Source organism: Schistocerca americana, chromosome 6 (genome assembly GCF_021461395.2).
Source record: "Schistocerca americana isolate TAMUIC-IGC-003095 chromosome 6, iqSchAmer2.1, whole genome shotgun sequence".
In the NCBI taxonomy this organism is placed as follows: Eukaryota; Metazoa; Arthropoda; class Insecta; order Orthoptera; family Acrididae; genus Schistocerca; species Schistocerca americana.
Window position 1 is genome coordinate 410883319 of NC_060124.1, and position 24112 is coordinate 410907430.

The 24112-nt window shown below is 41.4% G+C and overlaps 1 protein-coding gene across 1 annotated transcript in view; it reads right to left on the reverse strand.

The window, feature by feature from the left end:
• LOC124619399 (ribosomal oxygenase 1) overlaps positions 1-8601 on the reverse strand; it is a 77933-nt gene extending 69332 nt beyond the window's left edge. The window contains exons 1-2 of the mRNA XM_047145754.1: positions 8470-8601; positions 6977-7091 (exon numbers count right to left, since the gene is read on the reverse strand). Of these exons, the coding sequence (XP_047001710.1) occupies positions 6977-7091; positions 8470-8529 (175 nt within the window). The 5' untranslated portion in view covers positions 8530-8601. The remainder of the gene's footprint in view (positions 1-6976; positions 7092-8469) is intronic.
• Between the last annotated feature and the right edge of the window lie 15511 nt (positions 8602-24112).

Here is a 24112-nt window from a genome sequence, read left to right on the forward strand (position 1 = left end):
CTTTTAAACCAGCGGACCGCACCACTACGCATGCGGCCAAACATGCACAAGGCACCAGAGACATTGATTGGCGGCAAAGAGGTATGACATATGCATGGAATTAGATCTACGGCTGCGCAGTCGATCCACAAGGTGGCACCGATGTATCGCTGCGAGCTGAACTGTCACGACGTCTTTGTGATTTTATTACAGAAATTGCCAGAGTCCATGATTTTTCCAAGCTGAAGCCACTATCTCTATTAATTAAATTGATTGCCAACCGATTTTCAATTGCTTCCTTCACAACTGAGTCCCAGAAAGATGAAGTTGAGGCTAAAATAGTGATGGTACTGTACACCATAGTGTGCCCAGCGTCAATACAGTGCTCCGCCACCACTGATTTATTAGGTTGTAAGAGTCGGGTGTACATGCAGTGCTCTGTGCACCTCTCCTGGACAGTACGTGTCGTATGTCCGATGTATGAATGGTTGCATTCACGGGGGATCTTGTAAACCCCAGGCTTCCAAAGCACCAAATCATCTTTAACGGAACCTGGTTTTGGAACAACTATCACCTACATCTAAGGATATCTGTGGAGTTACCCTACAATTCATGGCACTGGATTGATGGTACAACGTGGGCTAAGTCAGACTGGGTTTGTGAGGTACACACATCGAGACAGAAGGAAAAGTTTAGCCGGTTTGAGACGTCTTCACATCTAGAAACCGTTATTCGACACTCCCTCATTAGTATAATGGATAAATATTTGGATGACAATAAGATGATGGTTTTAAATAAAGGACTGAACTTTGCACTCACATCGAAGGTTTTACCAACACCAGCTTTCATCAGTGCCTTTCAAGAAGCTGTTCATCCTCTTTCTATGGATTCAGCATAAGAAATAAGATGCAAATCTTGTCGAGCAGTTACGTAGGCTCGCCCACAAAGAAGTAACATATCTGTGGCAGAGAGGGCTGTACTACGTGAACTTTGCCAGGATACCATGATGGTAGTTCTTCCAGTTGATAAAGGAAATGCCACTGTTTTAATGTCACATGATGACTATCATGATAAAATGAACAGTTTTCTGGGTGACAGCACATACTGGAAGATTAGTAAAGACCCCACCAACCAAGACTGCTTCGTTTCTGAACACCACCTCCCTTCCACCAGAAGTTGTGCGAAGATTGAAACCAAGTTGTGTGGTTCCTCCAAGACTTTATGGACTTCCAAAGATTCACAAGAATGGTGTTCCTCTGCATCCGATAGTGAGTAACAATGGCTCTCCTACCTATGATTGTGCAAACACTTAGCATAATTATTAAGACCCCTGGTGCGAAAATGCATTCATGACATACATATCTCTGTGGAATTATTGGCAAACTGTCTGCCACTGTAGCTGAGGGGACAGCGCACCAGCATTTAATGCCAGTGGGCCCGGGTTTGATTCCCGGCTGGGTTGGAAATTTTCTCCACTCAGGGGCTAGGTGTTTATATAGTGTTCATCATCATTCTTTCATTCTCACTGACACACAAGTCACCAAAGTGGCGTCACCTCAAAAGACTTGCACCTGGCAATCGTTCATTTCATCGGCAAACTGAAATCACTCAAACTGTGCAATTCTGATATGTTCATCAGTTTCAATGTAGCATCACTGTTTCTCATTGAAAAAACTCTCGATAAAGAGATTTCAGCTTTGGTTGAACGTGTTTTGACCTCAACATATTTTTTTATTATATAACGAATTTTATGTACACACTGACATTGTTGCCATGAGTAGTCCCTTTTCGCCTTTGCTAGCCAACTTTCTTAGGGAGGACTTTGAAGAGAAGATGCTGAAATCTGCTAGCTTGAAGCCCACACTGTTTTGGAGGTACGTTCATGACACATTTGTAGGGTGGTCCCATGATGAATTCCATCCACAGACAAATTCAGTTCATGATGGAAATTGAAAAAGATGGGTGCCTTCCATTATTGGATGTGTTAGTATGGTGCAAAGATGATGGCACTTCGGGACACGCAGTATATCGAAAACCGATCCATGAGGATTTATATTTATGTGCAAATAGCTGCCACCAACCTCTGCAGACAATGAGTGTACTCGAAACTCTGGTACACAGAGCACACATCATTGCTGATGGGACTGGTTTGGAGGAAGAGCTTCTACACTTGAGAAGAGTTTTTGAAGCCAACAGGTACTCTCCACAGCACTTAGGCATTACAAATGAAGCCAACTGTGGGTGCATGAAAAGCAGAAGAAGAAGTCAAATTTATGCGGCAGCATGCCAGAAATTTTATGGATCATTTAAATATGTCATCTAGTCAACTGTATTCCTGGAGTTTCATTACAGCATTAATTACTTTTTAATGTTGGGGAGTTTTTCCCCATCAGTGCATACATTAATGACTTGCTAAATTATAATTTTATTTATGTAATTAGTATGCATATTCCACGGATCCATACACGCAAGTAATACACTTGGATGTGGAGCATGTCAATACAATTATAAAAATACAATTAATACTACAGAATAATAACAACTTAGTACGATAATATAACTTTTTCTTATTTACTAGCTAACATTTATCTAGCATTGTAATTCACTGTCTGAGATTAACACAGTATAGTATCTGTCATCTAACACATGAATAACAAGATATATCTTTTTCTTCAAGGAGTGCGTTAAAACTGTATATGGGAACTTTTAATTATTTCTGGAAAAGAATTCATCTAAGGAGTACAGTGGATGGTTAAGGAGGATTTTTTAACATACATCTGAATAGCATTTCCTTTTCTCTTGTACATTTAATATAATTAGGCAGTGCATTAAAAGTCTTAATAGCAGCATTCTTTACTCTCTTCTGTACAAGTGACAATTTTTTAGTTCAAAATGGAGATCATCTTTACCCCTACTGTTATAGTTGTGGTATGAACAATTTATTTCATTATGAGCATAGTTTAATGACAAAATTCATCAGAGAGCATATGTACTGACTTCTTGCTGTCAGTATTCCTAACTGTGTGAGGAATTTTCTACATGATGTTCCTGGAGAAACCCCACACAAAGATTCAAAGCTACTTCTTTTTGCTGATGTTACAAATATATTGACCACAGCCAACAACAAAAAATAACTGAGGAAACTGTAAGCAATATATTTCATTAAATTTTGATAAAACACAGCATATACAGTTATGTACATTAAATGGCACACCACCATTAATAAACATAAACTTTGCACACGAGTCTGTAGCTAAGGTAGAATATTCAAAATTTTTGAGTGTGTGTACTGATGAGAGATTGAACTGGAAGAAACACTGATGATTTACTGAAACATTTGAGTTCAGCTGCTTTTAGGATTATTGCAAATTTTGGTGATAAACATAGCAGTAAATTAGCTTATTATGCCTCGCTGCTTTTGTATGGCAATATATCTTGGGGTAACCCACTACACAAAAGCATATAATCAGAATAACAGCTGGAGCTGACCCAAGATCATCTTGCAAACATATACAACGGGTATTCACAGGAGCTTTGAAATATAATATTCACTTATGAGATCACTCCTTGTTCAAAAACAATAGCAATGTACATAACTACAACTAGGAGAAAGGCTGATCTTCACTAGTCTGTGTTCAATCTACCTTCAGCACAGAAAGTGGTGAATTATACTGCCACAAAAGTTTATATTCATTTACCAATCTGTCACATAACCAACCAGCATTTAAAAACAAATTAAAAGAATTTCTGAATGGCAACTCCTTCTACTCAATAGACAAACTTTTTGATACACATTTATAATTTTGCAACAATGAAAAAATTTAATTGTGACATGTACAGAAACTAACGTGTTCCACATCATTATGAAGTGTCGTATTCATGATCTATGGAACAAATATTAATCTAATCTAATCAAAAGAGAAATCAGTGTGGTTTGATGGCAGATTTGTTTTTGACAACTTAAAATATTGTGCTTGTTATGCACTTCATCAAAAGTATTTCAGTGATGTGAGTTGGTGGGACAAAGTTGATCCAAACACACAAATGGTTTGAGGATCAGTCCTTATTCTGTCCAATGGTACACTGGGGAACTACATGAGATCTAGGAAATTCAGAGCATTTCTGATTTTTATTTTCTCATTTTCCTTCTTCTGTGTGGAAATGAATATCGAGTAAGTAGTTATATATGTTGTTTTGTTACACATTTGACTTCATGGTGCACACAGATTATTACAGTTGTTTCCTTTCATTACACAACAGCGTAATCCTGCCCTGATGGCTGGCACATACCTCATTGTCAAATTATAAAGTGACTTTCATCTTGACTGAACTTTTCGTAATTAATAACAGTAAGACGCTAGAATGGGGACGGTTCTATCACATTTTTTGCACGGCAGTGTTGATAGCACCCAACATGAAATGTGATATGAACAACGGTGTGTGTCAACCAGAACTTGTAAGTAGTCTAGGAGTGGCCAGATCCGATGTAGCAAATACTGACTGGAAAATAACCATGGAATGCACAATTTATTCAAATAAATGGCAGTCAAAATCCCAGTAGTTCACAAGATATACACTATGTGATCGAAAGCATTTGGACACCGCCAAAAACATACGTTTGTCATATTAGGTGCACTGTGCTGCCACCTACTGCCAGGTTCTCCACATCAGAGACCTCAGTAGTGATTACACATTGTGAGAGAGCAGAACGGGGTGCTCTGCAGAATTCACAGACTTCGAATGTGGTCAGGTGATTGGGTGTCACTTGTGTCATACGTCTGTACGTGAGATTTCCACACTCCTTAACATCCCTAGGTCCACTGTTTCCGATGTGATAGTGCAGTGGAAATGTGAAGGGACACATACAGCACAAAAGCGTACAGGCCGGCCTTGTCTGTTGACTGACAGAGACTGCCGACATCTGAAGAGGGTTGTAATGTGTAATAGGCAGACATCTGTCCAGACCATGACATAGGAATTCCAAACCGCATCAGAATCCACCGCAAGTACTATGACAGTTACGTGGGAAATGAGAAAACTTGGATTTCATGGTTGAGCGGCTGCTCATAAGCCACACATCAGGGCGGTAAATGCCAAACAATGCCTCGCTTGGTGTAAGGAGCATAAACATTGGACGATTGAACAACGGAATAACGTTATGTGGAGTAACGAATCATGGTACACAAAGTGGCGATCCAATGGCAGCTTTGGGTATGGCGAATGCCTGGTGAACGTCATCTGCTAGCGTGTTTAGTGCCAACAGTAAAATTCTGAGGCGGTGGTGTTGTGGTGTGGTCATGTTTTTTGTGGAGAGGTCTTGCACCCCTTGTTGTTTTGCATGGCACTATCACAGCACAGGCCTACAGTGATGTTTTAAACACCTTCTTGCTTGTTGAAGAACAATTCGGGGATGGCTATGGCATCTTTCAACACGATCAAGCACCTGTTCATAATGCATGGCCTGTGGCGGAGTGGTTGCACGACAATAACATCCCTGTAATGGACTGGTCTGCACAGAGTCCTGACCTGAATCCTACTGAACACCTTTGGGAAGTTTTGAAACGCCAACTTCGTGCCAGGCCTCACCAACTGACACTGATACCTCTCCTCAGTGCAGCACTCCATGAAGAAAGGGCTGTTTTCCCCAAGAAACCTGACTAAACGTATGACTATGAGAGTGGAAGCTGTCATCAAGGCTAAGGTTGGCCAACACCAATATCGAACTCTAGAATTACCGATGGAGGGCACCACAAATTTTCAGCCAGGTGTCGGGATACCTTTGATCACATAGTGTATGTTGTCATTGCATTGAATATAATTTTGTCACATGGTATATAAAGCCAAACATGCAATGGAGAGCAATAAGAAATGTGTGTAACCCCTGATACTGACTTTCCTTTGAATCACTACCTGAACTATTCAGTAACTATAGCGAAGTTGTTTCTCATGATAGTACATTGACTAGCTTAAACAATACACAACTAACCTCACACCTTTCAGTCCACCTTTCACTATGCTACATATCAGTTCCATTGTGGCCGGCCGCTGTGGCCGAGTGGTTCTAGTCTCTTCAGTCTGGAACCACGCGACCGCTACAGTCGCAGGTTCGAATCTTGCCTTGGGCATGGATGTATGTGATGTCCTTAGGTTTAAGTAGTTCTAAATTCTAGTGGAGTAATGATCTCAGATGTTAAGTCCCATAGTGCTCACACCCATTTGTACCATTTTTTAGTTCCATTGTGTGAAACAGAACAACAAATATCATCAGACTGTTAACTGTTTGCAGTGTACTTGCCACACTTTCACTTGTTTCTGGTAAATACGGGCTGCATATATTAATCCACTGTATTCCCATTACACTGCAAATTGCTCAACAATAACAATCTGAAGCAATTAAAAGTTTACAGCTACATTTCATCAAGTCATAAAGAATATATCTTGCTCACTTTCTTGCCTAAAACTATCCTCACATTAGTTACACAAAACTGACACACTGCAGACTTATGTAACATACAAGAAAAGTGCCCAGGCTGCACAGCCACTATTCTTAACTTTAGTTATAAAAATATTAAATGACAACGGAAGTAAGTAAGATTGTAATGTCTCAGTGATGATGTCATCACAGCACAAACTTGGAATGGAAAATTGGTTCCTGTCTTGTCCAGTAAACCACAAAAACCTAGATAACTAGAAGAGGGTTTAATCTCACTCCTCTATGATGTATACAGAGGCAACTACTACACTAGCTTGCTCAACATGTGATTGAAGTTCCAAGTTAGAGAGTTCAGACAAACAGTGGCTGTGTCAGCTAATTTTTCATGTCAGAGAAGGAAAGGGCATACCACCTCTCACAGAACCACGCCTAATACGGCCCAAGTAGCTTACTGTTGTGGTTTGAGCAATCTTGGCAGTCACTTTTTCACTTTACTGTGCTATCAGAACTTCAAATTCAAATAATGGTGGCGCTTAAATATACACAAATGTATTTCATACCTACCAGAGGACTGCCTCTTAGTTATTACAGAGATGTCTTCCAAGGCATCTTGATTTGGCACTTCTAGTCTTTTGTTGTCTTTCTTAAGTACATCTAGTTTCTTCTTCTTTTTCACAATCTGAAATTTGAAAACTTATATGTTTTATAGAAATTGGCAGTAAGTGCCTGTAAGAAAAGCAACAAATCTCACATTTATATTCTGTAGAAATGAGGTCATGAAAGAAAAGTTCCCACGTAAATACGTTATTTCCTATACCAAGTCCAAGTTCCTTGCAAAAATTTGAGGGGAGAGAGAATACACAAAGATGTAAATCTATGTCTCCTTCGCATGCACCCCATTAAAGGGATGGTATTACAGCAAAGAAAATAGATATTCATGTGAAGCCAATACCATTGCCTGTAATACAGTTACATCATGAGGTAAGAATGGTGAATTCATATCCTGGGAATGTTTCAATGAAAACTGACTTTTCCACTACCCTAGCTGACATTACACTATTGCATTACAGTCAATAAAACACATTATGAAGAAGATCATGATAATATTTTAGAATAGACCAATCATATTCCACAGGTTCTGTGGAGTGGGCCACTGGAATGAGGAAAAATCTGAATATGTGCATTCTTTATGTGTGATGCAATAACTTAACATTAAAACACATAACTGTATTACAGGGCTAAGTTTTATTATAAAATAAACTAAAAGTAAGAGAGTTTCTGTGAAGATACCCTTCACTAGAGTTGCCCAACAAAGTCCTTTTAGTCTTAAGTTTCATCACATCACTATAACACATCTGGAAAGTTGTTCAATAGATGTGTACCCATTTAATGTTAATCCCTTGAGGGCGCTGCAGACATTTCTTTAAAAAATGAGAAATATTTGTGAAGAAAAATGAAACTAACCATGATATGTAATCTATCTGCAAACAGTTGTTCTCGAGGCATTTCTAGAACACCAGGTTTGTCTTTGTAGTCTCCCCCTCTCAAAAAATTATTCCAACTAATTATATATAGAATAAACTAGTTCCACTTTGAAATCACATACTGTATCACTCACTAACAGCCACTATTGCAAACGGATATGAATTATGGTGCTTCATTAAAGGTACTGGGAAATGAAACTGAGACAATAAATGAGTAACACGATTATGTAAACAAGCCTGATATCTACTCAAATCATGTGCGCGCTGACTGTAAATTTAAATAAAATCTTGGAGAGGTGAACGATTGACAACTAGCACAGAGTTCCCTGCGGAATTATTCTGTACGAAAGGTAGAATTTTGAAATACATTCACGATACAAGTTTTGCTTAATTACCACTGAATGATCGTTAATAGCACTGTTATTGGTTCTAAATTTGTGGTATTATTTCTGTGATCACTTGAACGCATAACAGAAAAGTTATAAGCTTCAACATTATTTACAGAACTATCCACTGCCTTGAAAAATCCAGTCATATAAACAACAGACTTCCACATTCATCTGAGTAACCTACATTCTTTTTGGAGTAAACAGAAAAAGCTGACACCGCTCTCTTCACGTCCACAGGTGCCATCTCCGAACCATAACAACACGCGGTCCTGCTGTTTTAGTGTGCAAACAAATGTCCTAAGATCTTCAAAAATAGCTAGGACACTTCGACCATAGATACTAAATGGTCGAAACTAATACACATCAGGGGTCCTCTCACTTTCAATAATATTGTAAAACTGTCAATGTACTGACCGTCGGATGGAGCTTAATTTACTTGTTGCCAATACTAGAAATATTGACGAGCAGTATTATAACCCCTCAAATAATTCATGCTGAACGTGTGAAGTCAAGTATTGATGGTCTGACAATATTTTGCATTTAGATGTTGACAGACTCTCATGAACCAGCCACACGGCATTAGTGTGCTGTGCACTGTTTAAGTTTTTAATTCACCATTGTTTGTATCATACCTCACATTCAATTTGTAAGCGGTTCATAGGTTCGTCCGCACGACGCATCTTTCGTGTTTAACTGTGCACATGCGCACAAATTTTCAGGAGTGGAACAACACATGCGCATTTGTGCTTTACTGGAAAGGGAGACCATGCGTGAAACGCCTAGCTTCCCTCTGTCGGTGGAAATTTTTGCGCATTTTAGCAGACGACAGGCAGATGGGGCCCATGTGTGATTTTCCAGTGTACCGTATCGAGGTTATGCTGTGAAGCAATTTATGTGCAATAAAGACTGTTGTCTCCAAAGGAAGCTCGCTGACTTTTATAGATGATTACAGACTAATAAAAGTATATGGAATGCCGCTTCTAAAGATTATTTGAATAAAAATATGAAGTGTGGTGCCCTGAGCGTCAAGATATAGGGTAGGGTAGGGAATTTCCCCTAGCGCTAAAAGTTAGTAAAACAGAAACGAAAAATGCTAGAAAAATTTATTTATTACCTCAATAAAGTTCAGTTGGAAGTTTAATTTTATTAAGTTTTGATTCTGGAGACCAAATTCCGCAAGTGACGTCCCTCTAGTAGCGGATCATGGGCCTACATTCTGGAGAAACAAGTTGGAAAATCCCCTTTTTTCTCTTTTGAAATGTGCATACCTAACGTTTCTAACGACCATCCCCACCACCACTACTACTGGCAGATTGGGCGTTTGAGCGCTGTTACTTGTAAAACAAGTTAACTCGACAGTCCTTCTTCTCGAATCTTTTGATGACATCGTCATACCATGTGTCTTGGTCTTCAAGCATTTCAGAACTGACTTTCCAGTAGAGGTACACGCAAGAGCTGATCAGCAATTATAGGCCACACTGTTCCTCAAATAAGTTTTTTACACGTTTCAGGAAAGCAAAACTCCTTTCAACTGAAACACTTGTTGCAGGAATAGTAACAATTAGGCAAATAGTTTGAAAGCTTCTGGAAGAATTTAGTCCATTTCATTCACAATCATTCTTTTGATAATGTTTCCCAAACTGAGAGAGTGAAACCACGCCATATCAATCGGGGGCGGGGGGGGGGGGGGAGGGAGGGTGCAAGAGGGTCAGTCGCCCCCCCCCCCCCCACCACTGCTTCAACTGTGTGGAGGGTGAGATACGGTTTCTGCCCCCCCCCCCCCTCAAAATTAATTTGGAGTTTTCTTAGATCTACAGGCAGAGCCAGTGAATAAACTGTTGCTGTCAAGAAACATAGGATCATTATTTTTGTTGGCACCAGTTTTGCTTTTGACGAAGCATCTTATAATGTCTACTACATTCTGTCCTCTCCCCTCGTCCCATTTTTCAATCTGGCTCCTAATGGGACCTCTGTATGCATGTGTAACAAATTCTGCACAGCACTTTCGAACAGTAGTTGAGATGATAGGGTCCTCAGGTCGTATAGGCGTAAGGCCTAAGTCGTACGGGCGAACTACAGAGTAGAGATGGGCAAAACTGTTCTTTTCAGAGATCGGATCAGAACTGTTCACTCCCTGAAATGAATTAGCTCTTTTTCATGACTCACCACTCATTTACAATAGAAAATAAATGGAAGGCACATTGCCCTTTAAACTTGGTTTATTCCACTACTATACCTGTATTTTGATCTTATTTGATCCTATTTTGAAGTAACACAGATAATGAGTAAGAATTTTCTATTGTTTATTGAAATTTCCACGATATGACAAAGTTTTTGATTATTGATTTATTTTGCACTATCGTGGTTTTTTGGGTGATCGGAAAATGTTGTAACTTCAGATTTACATTAACAATATATTTGGCTACAATGTATTAAAATTTCATTAACCTCATACAAATACATCGCAAGCCATATATTTTTAAAGTGAACATTTCCTTCCGAACACGCCTAAAATCGCAAAATCCGTACCAGAATAAGAAAAAAACTATAAATTTGACTGTGAAACGAAAGTGCTGCATATAGCCTTACGCAGAATAAAACAAGGAAAATATTGGTGTATCACATTTTGCGATACGTTTATCGGTTCGCTCGTAATTAAAGCGTAAATTCGAGTGTCCATAATAAAAATCCTATAGTAAGAGGAGTCGTCAGGAACCTAATCTAATCAGTTTAAACAAATAAAAATAAAATAAAAACAAATGATGTATACATAACATAATAATGTAATATACGTAGCGGTATTACTACGAAGAACAATATCCAGTAGAGGCGAACTCCGATGCAGAGCCGCTGAGTCGAGCAGGTCGAGCCGCGAGCTGTATTACTGCGTGAGCCGAGACCGCAGAGACCAGAGTGACACCTGAGTCGCTTTGCTCAACGCTCTGGCTAGAGTCGAGACGGTGGAGTGAGCGTTGAGCGGGCGAGTTCCGAGGGTGGGGGGAGCGGTGAACTCACCCGCTCCGAGACAAATCGTCTGTTCTCTTGCGAGCAGGTTGTTGCAAGTAGTTCCTATGTTATCCGCTAGGTGGCTCTCTGTCCTGTTGCTCGCATCAACTGCCCAGAGGGCAGGACGTGCGACTGAAACGATCGCCGACAGAGTGCGATGCGAAGTCAAGCTGCGCCAGACACTGCGCGCGGCAGACGACGCACAGAGACGGCACGGCATATGTGAAACACAAAATCCAATGGGGCACTGCACAATGCAGGCAGCCAAGGTAGAAGCAGGGCAGAGGCCGGCGCTGGCTGTGTTGTGTGGCGTGCACTGTGCTGTGACCAGCAGAGGCGCCGCTGATATGCTCCGTCTCTCTCTCTCTCTCTCTCTGCCGTCGGAAACGTTTGGAGCTACCGTTCTTTTTTTCTGAATCACTGATTGTTCACTCCTTTGAAAGATTCAACTCTATGAATTAGTTCAAGAGTGCATCCCCCATCTCTACTACAGAGTAGCCAGTGCGCCGATTTTAGGAGAGGAGCACCACAGTTAAAGCAGAAATCTTAACTGTAAAAAACTGGTTTTGCTGTCTCTTTACGTTGTTAACAGTTATCCTCTGCACCTGCTTAATACACTACTGGCCACATTAAAATTGCTACACCACGAAAATGACGTGCTACAGAAGCGAAATTTAACTGACAGGAAGAAGATGCTGTGACATGAAAATGATTAGCTTTTCAGAGCATTCACACAAGGTTGGAGACACTTACAACGTGCTGACATGAGGAAAGTTTCCAACCGATTTCTCATACACAAACAGCAGTTGACCGGCGTTGCCCGCTGAAACGTTTTTGTGATGCCTCGCGTAAGGAGGAGAAATGCGTACCATCACGTTTCCAACTTTGATAAAGATCGGATTGTAGCCTATCGCGATTGCGGTTTATCGTATCGCGACATTGCTGCTCGCGTTGGTCGAGATCCAATGACTGTCAGCAGAATGTGGAATCGGTGGGTTCAGGAGGTTAATACGGATCGTCGTGCTGGATCCCAACGGCCTCGTATCCCAAGCAGTCGAGATGAGAGGCATCTTATCTGCATGGCTGTAACGGATCGTGCAGCCACGTCTCGATCCCTGAGTCAACATGTGGGGACGTTTGCAAGACAACAACCATCTGCACGAACAGTTCGACGACGTTTACAGCTGAATCGAGGTTCTGTTTACAGCATCATGATGGTCGCATTCGTGTTTGGCGACATCGCGGTGAACGCACATTGGAAGCATATATTCGTCATCGCCATACTGGCGTATCACCCGGCGTGATGGTATGGGGTGCATTTTGATTCTGACAGTTCCAGTATCGTCAGCATCCTCTGGGAGGTCATTCAGCGCCTTGAGACGACTTGAAACTTGCCTCAGATCAACACTGACTCAGTCGAGACTCACCCATCTACTCCTCCTCTGCATTCATTAATATAGGGCTAGAAAAATTTATCTTAATGGATGTCATGAATGAATATGTCTCCAGAACTGCCAAAAGGAAAACTACATTTGGAAACTGTATGTAAAATTTCTTAATTTAAATACAAAAAAAATGTCTTCTTCTTTTTCACACAAATCATGTTTTGTTTTTATTAAGATGTGACGCACAGTGTTTGTAAAATAGTAATGCTAACAAAGGGTCTCTCTCTGGCCGATTGATATTGCAATCTATAGTAAACATGAACTCCATTTCGTAGATCGTCTCAAAACAGAGTAGGACCAATGTCATCTCAGATAAATGAAGTTTAAAAAAAAAAATTAAAGCAACGAAATAGTTTTCAAGAGCAATATCTATAAACTGGGTCCATGTTAGTGTTAATGTGTTGTTTCTCTCTGTATAACAACACAGTGCTAGTTAACTAACACACCTTTCCACACTGTCGGTGTGCATGTATTGTTAAAGGTTTTGCTGAAAGACGAAATCAGTAAATGGGTAAACACGAACTCTTTTTCGTAGATGGTCTCAAAACAAAGTAGGACCAATGTCATCTCAGATAAATGAAGTCTTTTTAAAAATTAAAACAACGAAATAGTTTTCAAGAGCAATATCTATAAACTGGGACCATATTAGTGTTAATGAGTTGTTTCTCTCTGTAGAACAACACAGTGCTGGTTACCTAACACACCTTCCCACACTGTCAGTGTGCATGTATTCTTAAAGGTTTCGCTGAAAGACGAAATCAGTAAATGGGTAAACATGAACTCCTTTTCGTAGATGCTCTCAAGACAAAGTAGGAGCAATGTCATCTCAGAGAAATGAAGTCTCTTTAAAAATTAAAGCAACGAAATAGTTTTCAAGAGCAATATCTATAAACTGGGTCCATGTTAGTGTTAACGTGTTGTTTCTCTCTGTAGGACAACACAGTGCTGGTTACCTAACACGCCTTTCCACACTATCGGTGTGCATGCATTCTTAAAGGTTTTGCTGAAAGCCGAAATCAGTAAATGGGTTAACATAAATTCCTTTTTGTAGATGGTTTCAAAACAAAGCAGGACAAATGTCATCTCATATAAATGAAGTCCTTATAAAAATTAAAGCAACGAAATTGCTTTCAAGAGCAATATCTATAAACTGAGTCCATGTTAGTGTTAACTAGTTGTTTCTCTCTGTAGAACAACACAGTGCTGGTTACCTAACACACCTTCCCACACTATCGGTGTGCATGTATTCCTAAAAGTTTTGCTGAAAGACGAAATCAGTAAATGGTTTTGCTTGACCCCCCCCTTCTAAGGAAATAATTGGTATGCCATTGGAGTGAAATGCATATGTTGGGAATAAAAAAGTCTTCAGTTCTACATTCAACTGCGAGCTACTGAAGGAGACACTATATGTTTCTAATAATGAATCCACCCTGTTTACAGGGAAATGCTGACCATAAAGGGCGAACTGAGTAGTATTGCCTAATTTAAGGAAGAGAAGTTTCTCACAATGAGAAAATCTTGATTCAAGTTGTGTTACAATACCTGGTGTACATAAAGTCTGGCAATGCTTTCAATTATTTATTGTACAAGAACCACACATTGTACAGATATCACAGATGAGTCACTTTGAAGAGAATATATAACACCACAGTGTAGTTCGGTAATTTGCCGATAGTCAGTGCTAGTCGCAAACATGGCGAATTCAGGTGCGGAGTGAGCTGTTTCATGAAATGGCCTCCCCAATCACCAGATCTCACTCCGTGTGACTTTTTTTGTGGAAACACATTAAAGATCTGGTGTACGTACCGCATGTACCATGTGATGTTGCAGAGCTCCGGGTGAGAATATGGGAAGCGACTGCTACAGCCTTGCTGGGACGGGTATAGCAAGAATTCGATTACCTTATTGACATCTGCCGGGTTACTCATGGTTTGCATATCGAATGTTTGTTCAAAGTGCAGTATGTATGACATCTGTACAATGTTCAATTCTTGTGCAATAAATAATTAAAAAAGTTCCCAGACTTTATGTACACCCTGTATTATCCAATACCTCGAAGTATGTCTGTTAGTATTTTGACATCAATGGATTGCCAGTGCATTCAGCCATCATTTCAGCTCTATACATGGAGCCTTCAGCTTGCAAATTAGTTGAAATTTGCACTACTGGCCATTAAAATTGCTACACCAAGAAGAAATGCAGATGATAAACAGGTATTCATTGAGCAAATATATTATACTAGAACTGACATGTGATTACATTTTCACGCAATTTGGGTGCATAGATCCTGAGAAATCAGTACCCAGAACAACCAGCTCTGGCCGTAATAACGGCCTTGATACACCTGGGCATTGAGTCAAACAGAGCTTGGATGGCGTGTACAGGTGCAGCTGCCCATGCAGCTTCAACACGATACCACAGTTCATCAAGAGTAGTGACTGGCGTATTGTGATGAGTCAGTTGCTCGGCCACCATTGACCAGATGTTTTCAATTGGTAAGAGATCTGGAGAATGTGCTGGCCAGGGCAGCAGTAGAACATTTTCTGTATCCAGAAATGCCCGTACCGGACCTGCAACATGCGGTTATGCATTATCCTGCTGAAATGTAGGGTTTCGCAGGGATCGAATGAAGGGTAGAGCCACGGGTCGTAACACATCTGAAATGTAACGTCCACTGTTCAAAGTGCAGTCAATGCGAACAAGAGGTGACCGAGATGTGTAACCAACGGCACCCCATGCCATCACGGCGGGTGATACGCCAGTATGGCGATGACGAATACACGCTTCCAATGTGCGTTCACCGCGATGTCGCCAATCAAGGATGCGACCATCATGATGTTGTAAACAGAACCTGGATTCATCCGACAGAATGATATTTTGCCATTCGTCACCCAGGTTCGTCGTTGAGCACACCATTGCAGGTGCTCCGGTCTGTGATGCTGCGTCAAGGGTAACCGCAGCCATGGTCTCCGAGCTGATAGTCCATGCTGCAGTAAATGTCGTCGAACTGTTCGTGTAGATTGTTGTTGTCTTGCAAATGTCCCCATCTGTTGACTCAGGGATCGAGACGTGGCTGCACTATCCGTTACATCCACGCAGATAAGAAGCCTCTCATCTCAACTGCTAGTGATACGAGGCCGTTGGGATCCAGCACGGTGTTCCGCATTACCCTCCTGAACCCATCGATTCCATATTCTGCTAACAGTCATTGGATCTCAACCAACGCTAGCAGCAATGTCGCGATACGATAAACCGCAATCGCGATGGGCTACAATACGATCTTTATCAAAGTTGGAAACGTGATGGTACGCATTTCTCCTCCTTACACGAGGCATCACAACAATGTTTCAGCGGGCAACGCCGGTCAACTGCTGTTTGTGTATGAGAAATCGGTTGGAAACTTTCCTCATGTCAGCACGTTGTAGGTGCCGCCAACCTTGTGTGAATGCTCTGAAAAGCTAATCATTTTCATGTCACAGCATCTTCTTCCTGTCGGTTAAATTTCGCTTCTGTAGCACGTCATTTTCGTGGTGTAGCAATTTTAATGGGCAGTATTGTAGAAGTCGATCAATTTATCTTCATTTAAGTTTTTCATGTAAGCTATGCATTCTGAGACAGCATTGTTGCTGAACTACGCATCACTGTTTTTTTTCTGAAGAATATTGCAAAGCAGTTCACTCTTTAATAATATTATTTGAAAAATAGAGAGAAGGAAAACGAAGTCAAAGTCTAGGGCGCAATTTTTCAAACCACAGGCTTCTCTTGTAGGCAGTGCACTAGAGTCTGGCCTGTCAATTATTGCATTTGATATCTCAGTTAGCCCCGAACGGTTTTCGTGAACGCTAGATAATATTCTGGCGTTTTAGTTTCATATCTTTCCTCTGTTCGACAGAATGCGTTTACCAACAATACTGTCCAGACATGCTGTATACGTTTGGAACACCGTGGAAGAAATCAGGAATACCCCGAAATGTGCAGAACGAAATCCTTATTGGTTTTATACATGAACAGCTCTGCTGCAAAAGTAAATTTAAACGATGTGCAAAACAAAGGTAAAAAGAGCTTGGAAGGCGATTTCACCGATCTTAGCTTGCAGATCATTTAATTCTCTTGCCAGTACGGAAGCACCATCATAGGTGTGGGCAACAAGTGTATTCTCCGTATCATGAATCCGAAACACGTGACTCAGCACAGTAAATAACGCAGCAGCACTTATACAGGGCTATTACAAATGATTGAAGCGATTTCATAAATTCACTGTAGCTCCATTCATTGACATACGGTCACGACACACTACAGATACGTAGAAAAACTCATAAAGTTTTGTTCGGCTGAAGCCGCACTTCAGGTTTCTGCCGCCAGAGCGCTCGAGAGCGCAGTGAGACAAAATGGCGACAGGAGCCGAGAAAGCGTATGTCGTGCTTGAAATGCACTCACATCAGTCAGTCATAACAGTGCAACGACATTTCAGGACGAAGTTCAACAAAGACCCACCAACTGCTAACTCCATTCGCCCATGGTATGCGCAGTTTAAAGCTTCTGGATGCCTCTGTAAGGGGAAATCAACGGGTCGGCCTGCAGTCAGCGAAGAAACGGTTGAACGCGTGCGGGCAAGTTTCACGCGTAGCCCGCGGAAGTCGACAAATAAAGCAAGCAGGGAGCTAAACGTACCACAGCCGACGGTTTAGAAAATCTTCCGGAAAAGGCTAAAGCAGAAGCCTTACCGTTTGCAATTGCTACAAGCCCTGACACTTGATGACAAAGTCAAACGCTCTGAATTTTTGGGGCGGTTGCAACAGCTCATGGAAGAGGATGCGTTCAGTGCGAAACTTGTTTTCAGTGATGAAGCAACATTTTTTCTTAATGGTGAAGTGAACAGACACAATGTGCGAATATGGGCGGTAGAGAATCCTCACGCATTTGTGCAGCAAATTCGCAATTCACCAAAAGTTAACGTGTTTTGTGCAATCTCACGGTTTAAAGTTTACGGCCCTTTATTCTTCTGCGAAAAAAACGTGTATCTGGACATGCTGGAAAATTGGCTCATGCCACAACTGGAGACTGACAGCGCCGACTTCATCTTTCAACAGGATGGTGCTCCACCGCACTTCCATCATGATGTTCGGCATTTCTTAAACAGGAGATTGGAAAACCGATGGATCGGTCGTGGTGGAGATCATGATCAGCAATTCATGTCATGGCCTCCACGCTCTCCCAACTTAACCCCATGCGATTTCTTTCTGTGGGGTTATGTGAAAGATTCAGTGTTTAAACCTCCTCTACCAAGAAACGTGCCAGAACTGCGAGCTCGCATCAACGATGCTTTCGAACTCATTGATGGGGACATGCTGCACCGAGTGTGGGAGGAGCTTGATTATCGGCTTGATGTCTGCCGAATCACTAAAGGGGCACAAATCGAACATTTGTGAATGCCTAAAAAAACTTTTTGAGTTTTTGTATGTGTGTGCAAAGCATTGTGAAAATATCTCAATTAATAAAGTTATTGTAGAGCTGTGAAATCGCTTCAATCATTTGTAATAACCCTGTAATTTCACTAAAATCATGAAAACTAAGAAAATGTTCTTAAATGTCGCAGATGGAATGTACTAGTTCCGCAACAATAGAGCAATGGGACTTGTCTGAAGCGTCTGTTGCTTTGTCCACAATGCAGACATAAAATAAGGTTCTATCCAAATTTGAATGTATACAGGGTGGAAAAAAGGACTTTACAGCTTTGGAACGATATAGAAATTTATTGAGATAACTTACAGTATCATTAGATGTGTCATTCTGTAGCAAACAGCAGCAAGTTTCACGTCAGAGTTTCAAGTGTCATTTTGGTTCAACGTGACTACCATTTGTGATGCGGCCAACATCCCACCAGTAATCAATTTCTTCCCACACTTGTTGCAGCAAATCGGGCGTAATTTGTGCAACGGCAGCACAGACTCGATTTTTTTGGTCGGCTAAACTATTTGGTAGGGGAGGAACAGACAAACGGTCTTTAATGAAATCCCAGAGGAAGGAATCCAGTGGTGTCAAGTCTAGGGAGCGGTGTGGCAATGCAATTGGCACTTCACGGCCAATCCACCGACCTGGAAAGCGATTACCAAGGACACCTCGAACTTCTGTGAGGAAATGAGGCGGTGCACCATCTTACTGGTAGCGAACCATCCCACAAGGACATCTTCACCGATCTGCAGAATTAAAAAGTGTGGACTGTGGGCAAGGCTCTCTCTAAACTGATCGACATAACCATCAGTACACGGGCGACCTGGTGATTTATTAAATCGCAGTGATAAACCCATCTCAACAAAGTTCTTGTGCCAAAGGTAAATTGTAGGCCTGTCTGCAGGTTCTTTAGCGTCTTCGGTGCGAAATTTGCGCCGAATAGTTGATGAAGAGATCCTTTCATGAAACCTAAACACACCGACGCACAGCAAGCACGCTCCACACCAGTGAAAGTAGCGATTTTAACTGTGGACTACTCTGGCGCTCCTGGTGGCCGAACAGGGTATTAATACACTACATGAATCAAACTTGAGGTTGTTTCCTACAACAGGACACATCTACTGATTCTATGAGTTATCTCAATAAATTTCTATGTCATTCGAAGCTGGAAAGTCCTTTTTGACTCACTCTGCATAGTCACAAATCTCCTCATGTATACATTCAATCAATACATTCTGTATAGTTTTTGAAAAATCCATGGAAATATCCCATTTTCTGTTAGTGTGCTTTCAACTCGTCTTCTCTGTTTAACACGAGGATAAAAATTTCTCTGAAATTTCTGGGATTCAGGGAATCTTCTGTCATCATGACATGTTAAAGCTACCAGAAAAGACTTGTGACATCAGTCAGAATTTTCATGATGTCTCTGTTAGCTTTCAGTTCACTGTTGTGGCTGATTTTCATCAGTTTGTGATGTTCATTAAGTAATTTTGAAATACTAAACAGTTATATATATGAAGATGGTACCGTATCTATTCTTTCGGACATGTTCGAAAGAACAAATACCATCAGTGACCATGCAGCTCGTTAGAATGAAATTACAATGAAATGAATACCCATAGCTCCATACAGGCGTTGATGTAAGTCAACGTGGACGGTTGAAAATGTGTGCCCTGACCGGGACTCGAACCTGGCATCTCCTGTTTACAGGGCAGGACGTTCATCCATCTGAGCCACCAAGTACACAGGGGATGGTGCGACTGCAGGGACTTATCTCTGGCACACCTCCCGTGAGACCCACATTCGCAACTTATTGTCCCGAACTATATTCATAGGGCCCCTGCCCATTATACTCATTACTTACGGCTTTACTGCCGATTCCCGTAAGAGTTAGGGCACTGTTTGTGCATCCACACAGAAGAAGATGGTCATGTGGTTGGTGAGCCTTTAACTATATCTATATGAAGATGGTATCTGTTCTTTCAGACCAGCAGCTCGTTAGAATGAAATTACAATGAAATGAATACCCATAGCTCCATACAGGCGTGGATGTAAGTCAACGAGGACAGTTCAAAATGCATGTCCTGACCAGGACTCGAATCCGAAATCTATATATATATATATAGTTAAGGCTGACGAGCCATTTGACCATCTTCTTCTGTGCAGATGCACAAACAGTGCCCGAACTCTTATGGGAATCGGCAGTAAAGCCGCGAGTAATGAGTATAATGGACAGGGGCCCTATGAATATAGTGCGGGACGATAACTTGCGAATGTGGGTCTCACGGGAGGCGTACCAGAGATAAGTCCCTGCAGTCGCACTTTTCTCTGTGTCCTCGGTGGCTCAGATGGATGCCGGCACGGTAACTCAGCGTGTTCGGTCAGAGGGCTGGCTACACTCTGTAACAATAATAAAAAAAACTGAGTGAACGGATCAACGAAGAACCTAAGCGAATGTTATCGGACGTCCGACCCGAATAAATTCCACGAACGATATAGAACAAAATGAGGTAAACAATTTAAAAAAAAGATGGATAGAGCGTCTGCCTTGTAAGTAGGAGATCCAGGGTTCAAGTCCCGATTGGGGCACACATTTTCAACTGTCCCCATTCACTTACATCAACGCCTGTATGCAGCTGGGGGTATTCATTTCATTGTAATACTAAACAGTTATTTGGATAGTTTCTATGTGCAATGAAACTACTTAGATGTGGTGTAGAAGAAGCATGCCATGCTAAACCTCTACACAGAGCCTTCAGGTCGTCGAAATCTTGAGCGTACTATACAGTTTTTCTTGTGCTTAAGAGCAAACATGGCCAGTAGAATAATTTTCCTTTTGTGTGGCTAGCACATAACCACTTGTCCTGCTCATACCATGGAATTTGGAATGCACATGTTTTTGGACTTATCTTTCGGAAGAAGGTGCAGTGCCGGTGTTGGACGTCCTTTCTTAAAAATTTCGTGTCATTCAATTTCATATCTCCTTGAAAACGTCAGTTTCTGCAGTAACGATTTTGTCGCTCGAAAGCGTTACATTAGTAGTTGTACAAGGTTGGGCTCCATCCATATTCTCTGCACATGAGAAAACTACTGCACACAAGACAACCTACAGCAGTGGCACCACAGTTATTGGCCTCCTTTGTCATGGAATTACGCAATAACACAGCTGCGACAGTCTGTTCCCCCTTTTCCGTTACTAGTAACGACATCAAGGTTACCACAGCAACTGAGCATTCACAGATGGCCCGGCATGTGATTGGCCTCCTTGGCCAAGCTCTACCTGCCAGCCCACACTCCATCAGAGCAGGCAGGCCTAGAGTCCGCGAAGCAGTCGCCGTTGCCCACACACAATCAAATGGGTCAGTGAGCAAGTTGGTGCAATAGTCGGGCTACGAATGGGCGGCTTTAGATTAGGGTTAAGCTTTCGCACTTTGACTTACTCTGTTGTGCTGGTGGTTTAGAAGAAAAAACACAAGCTAATGTCTTTTGCGCTCATTGACAAAAGGCCATAAAGTTTTACAGTAAAATAATTATTGCTACTGCTACTACTACTACTTCTACTATCATATTTTTACCACAGTGAAATGAGGACCTCCCGCCGGAGGTTTGAGTCCTCCCTCGGGCATGGGTGTGTGTCTTGTCCTTAGCTTTAAGTTAGTTTAAGTAGTGTGTAAGTCTAGGGACCGATGACCTCAGCAGTTTGGTCCCTTATGAATTCACACACACACATTTTTTTTGAAGTGAGGAGGCCTGACCCTTGCCTCCTCTGATCAGTTGCCACTGTGTCCCTCGTTGTCAATACACAGCTGCAGACGGTTTCTAAGCTTCTGCATCATTCTGTAGAGCGTCTGTTGTGGAACATGGCCCCTGTGTATAGCATCCTTCAAGGTTCTCAGGGTCCTTGGACAGTGTTTATAAATTTCAGCTTCGAGATAACCCGAAAGGAAAGAGTACTACAGACTTAAATCAGGCAAGCATGAAGGACATGGAATGTTGCTAAACAGACAGATCAAATGACTGAAAAAGATCTTCTTCAAAAGATGGGCTGTGGCACCATCTTGCTGAAATGAAACGAGTTTCATAGGCATTTGTTGAAGTTGTGGTTCAAAAATGTTTTGGATCAAGTTCGCAAACTATCCACTATTGACGGTAATAGCATGGTTGTTATCCTCAAAAAAATAAGGTCCACTGATTTCCTCCGCACTAATTGCACACCAGATTGTGACCCCATCACTGTGACGAGATCTCTCATGAATTTCCCCAGGATTAACATAACTCCAATAACACATATTCTGTTTATTAACACAGCCAGGAAAGTGAAAGTGTACTTCATCACTGAAGAAATTCTGCGCATCTTGAGGAACGTTTTCAGTCAAATCTTCACAGGCTGAACGTCAATTTTGTCAGTCCTGTGGTGACAGTTCTTAAGCGATCACCATTTTATACGGATGAAATTGGAGGTCTTTGCAGAGAATCCGACGCACAGTACGACTAGAAAGTGCAAGCAAAGACAGACGCTTGCGAACAGAACGTTTAGGGGACTGAAATACAGACCTTATTACACGACATGTTTTCAGGAGTTCTGTGTTCCTGCGGGCTCCAGATCTCTTTTTCATAACATAGCCACATCAACGAATATTCACTACCAATAACAGAATCGATTTATGGTAAGGAACACGGTTTCAAGGGAGGATTTGATATAGAGTACTCGTAGCACGCTGTACTGCCCTATGGACCAGTTTTCGGATAAATAGATTTCAACAGTAAAAGCACATTGTCTGTTCCACAACACCATGTTTGCTACTAAGGCCAATATTACACTGGCATATCTGTCAAAGTTGATATGTCAAATAAATCTGATGGTGTAATAGGGAACGTTGTAAAATTTCGCCTGTTGTCAAAAAATATGATCAAATCTAGGGCTTCGCCGCAGATTTGATGATAAAAGTCGATCGTCTTCTGTTCACTGCAACGTGAAATGTAACCGCTTGGAGCGCTGGTCTCGCCTGTTGTCAAATAAATATGATCAAATCTAGGGCCTCGCCGTAGATTTGATGATAAAAGTCGTTCGTCTTCTGTTCATTGCAACGTGAAATGCAACCGCTTTGAGCGCTGGTGTCGATACAGCTATTGAGGCCTCTGTAATGAGTTCGTAAACATGGCTTCAAAGTAGGTGTGCTCCTTCGACTCAAACTTGCTTCGTCTAGGGTGGAGAGGGTGAGCAATGGGCACAGTGCATGCTATTAATTGTGTGTTGATGGGCAGGTGGAATATGTTGCAGGCGACATATATCCACAAGCAGTTACTGCCATCCAACTCCACATCTGGAAACATCCAGTCAGCTTTTCAGCAAGCCAGAATAGAGGACGCGGTCACTCTGTAAAATAAAAAATTCTTTCCTAGCTTTCCTTTCTACTTTGTCTATTTTTGAACTCTGGGAGCCAGAAGTTAATAAGCGCTTCATCTGTTTCGTACTTTTCATTAATGTCGTAGTTGGTGGAACACTAACCCCATTAATTAAATTATTCAAAAATAAAAATAGTTCTTATTGCCCATGTAGTGTACTAAACATTTATTTACCTTTACATATCCCCCCTTCAGTGCTTCATAAATTGCTTCACACATTTCTGAAATTATTTTGGTTAATCTGCAATGTGATATTCGAGTGCTGTGTTGTTAACTAGAGTAGCTCTCTCCTGTATCAAGACATACAGGTGTCACAGTTTGCCTGTGTCCTGCATATATAATATTTCTCAAGAGAGTATTCTGTTTTGTAATACGAGAAGCCGCTTTACTGAGCAAATACTGAAATACATTCTCATTCATTCGTAAGTAATTTATATATAAGAGTTGATGTCTTCCACTTGCAGCTCTCACATCAAATTTTGCTGGCTGCTTTTATTATCTCGATGTATGCCTATGGCT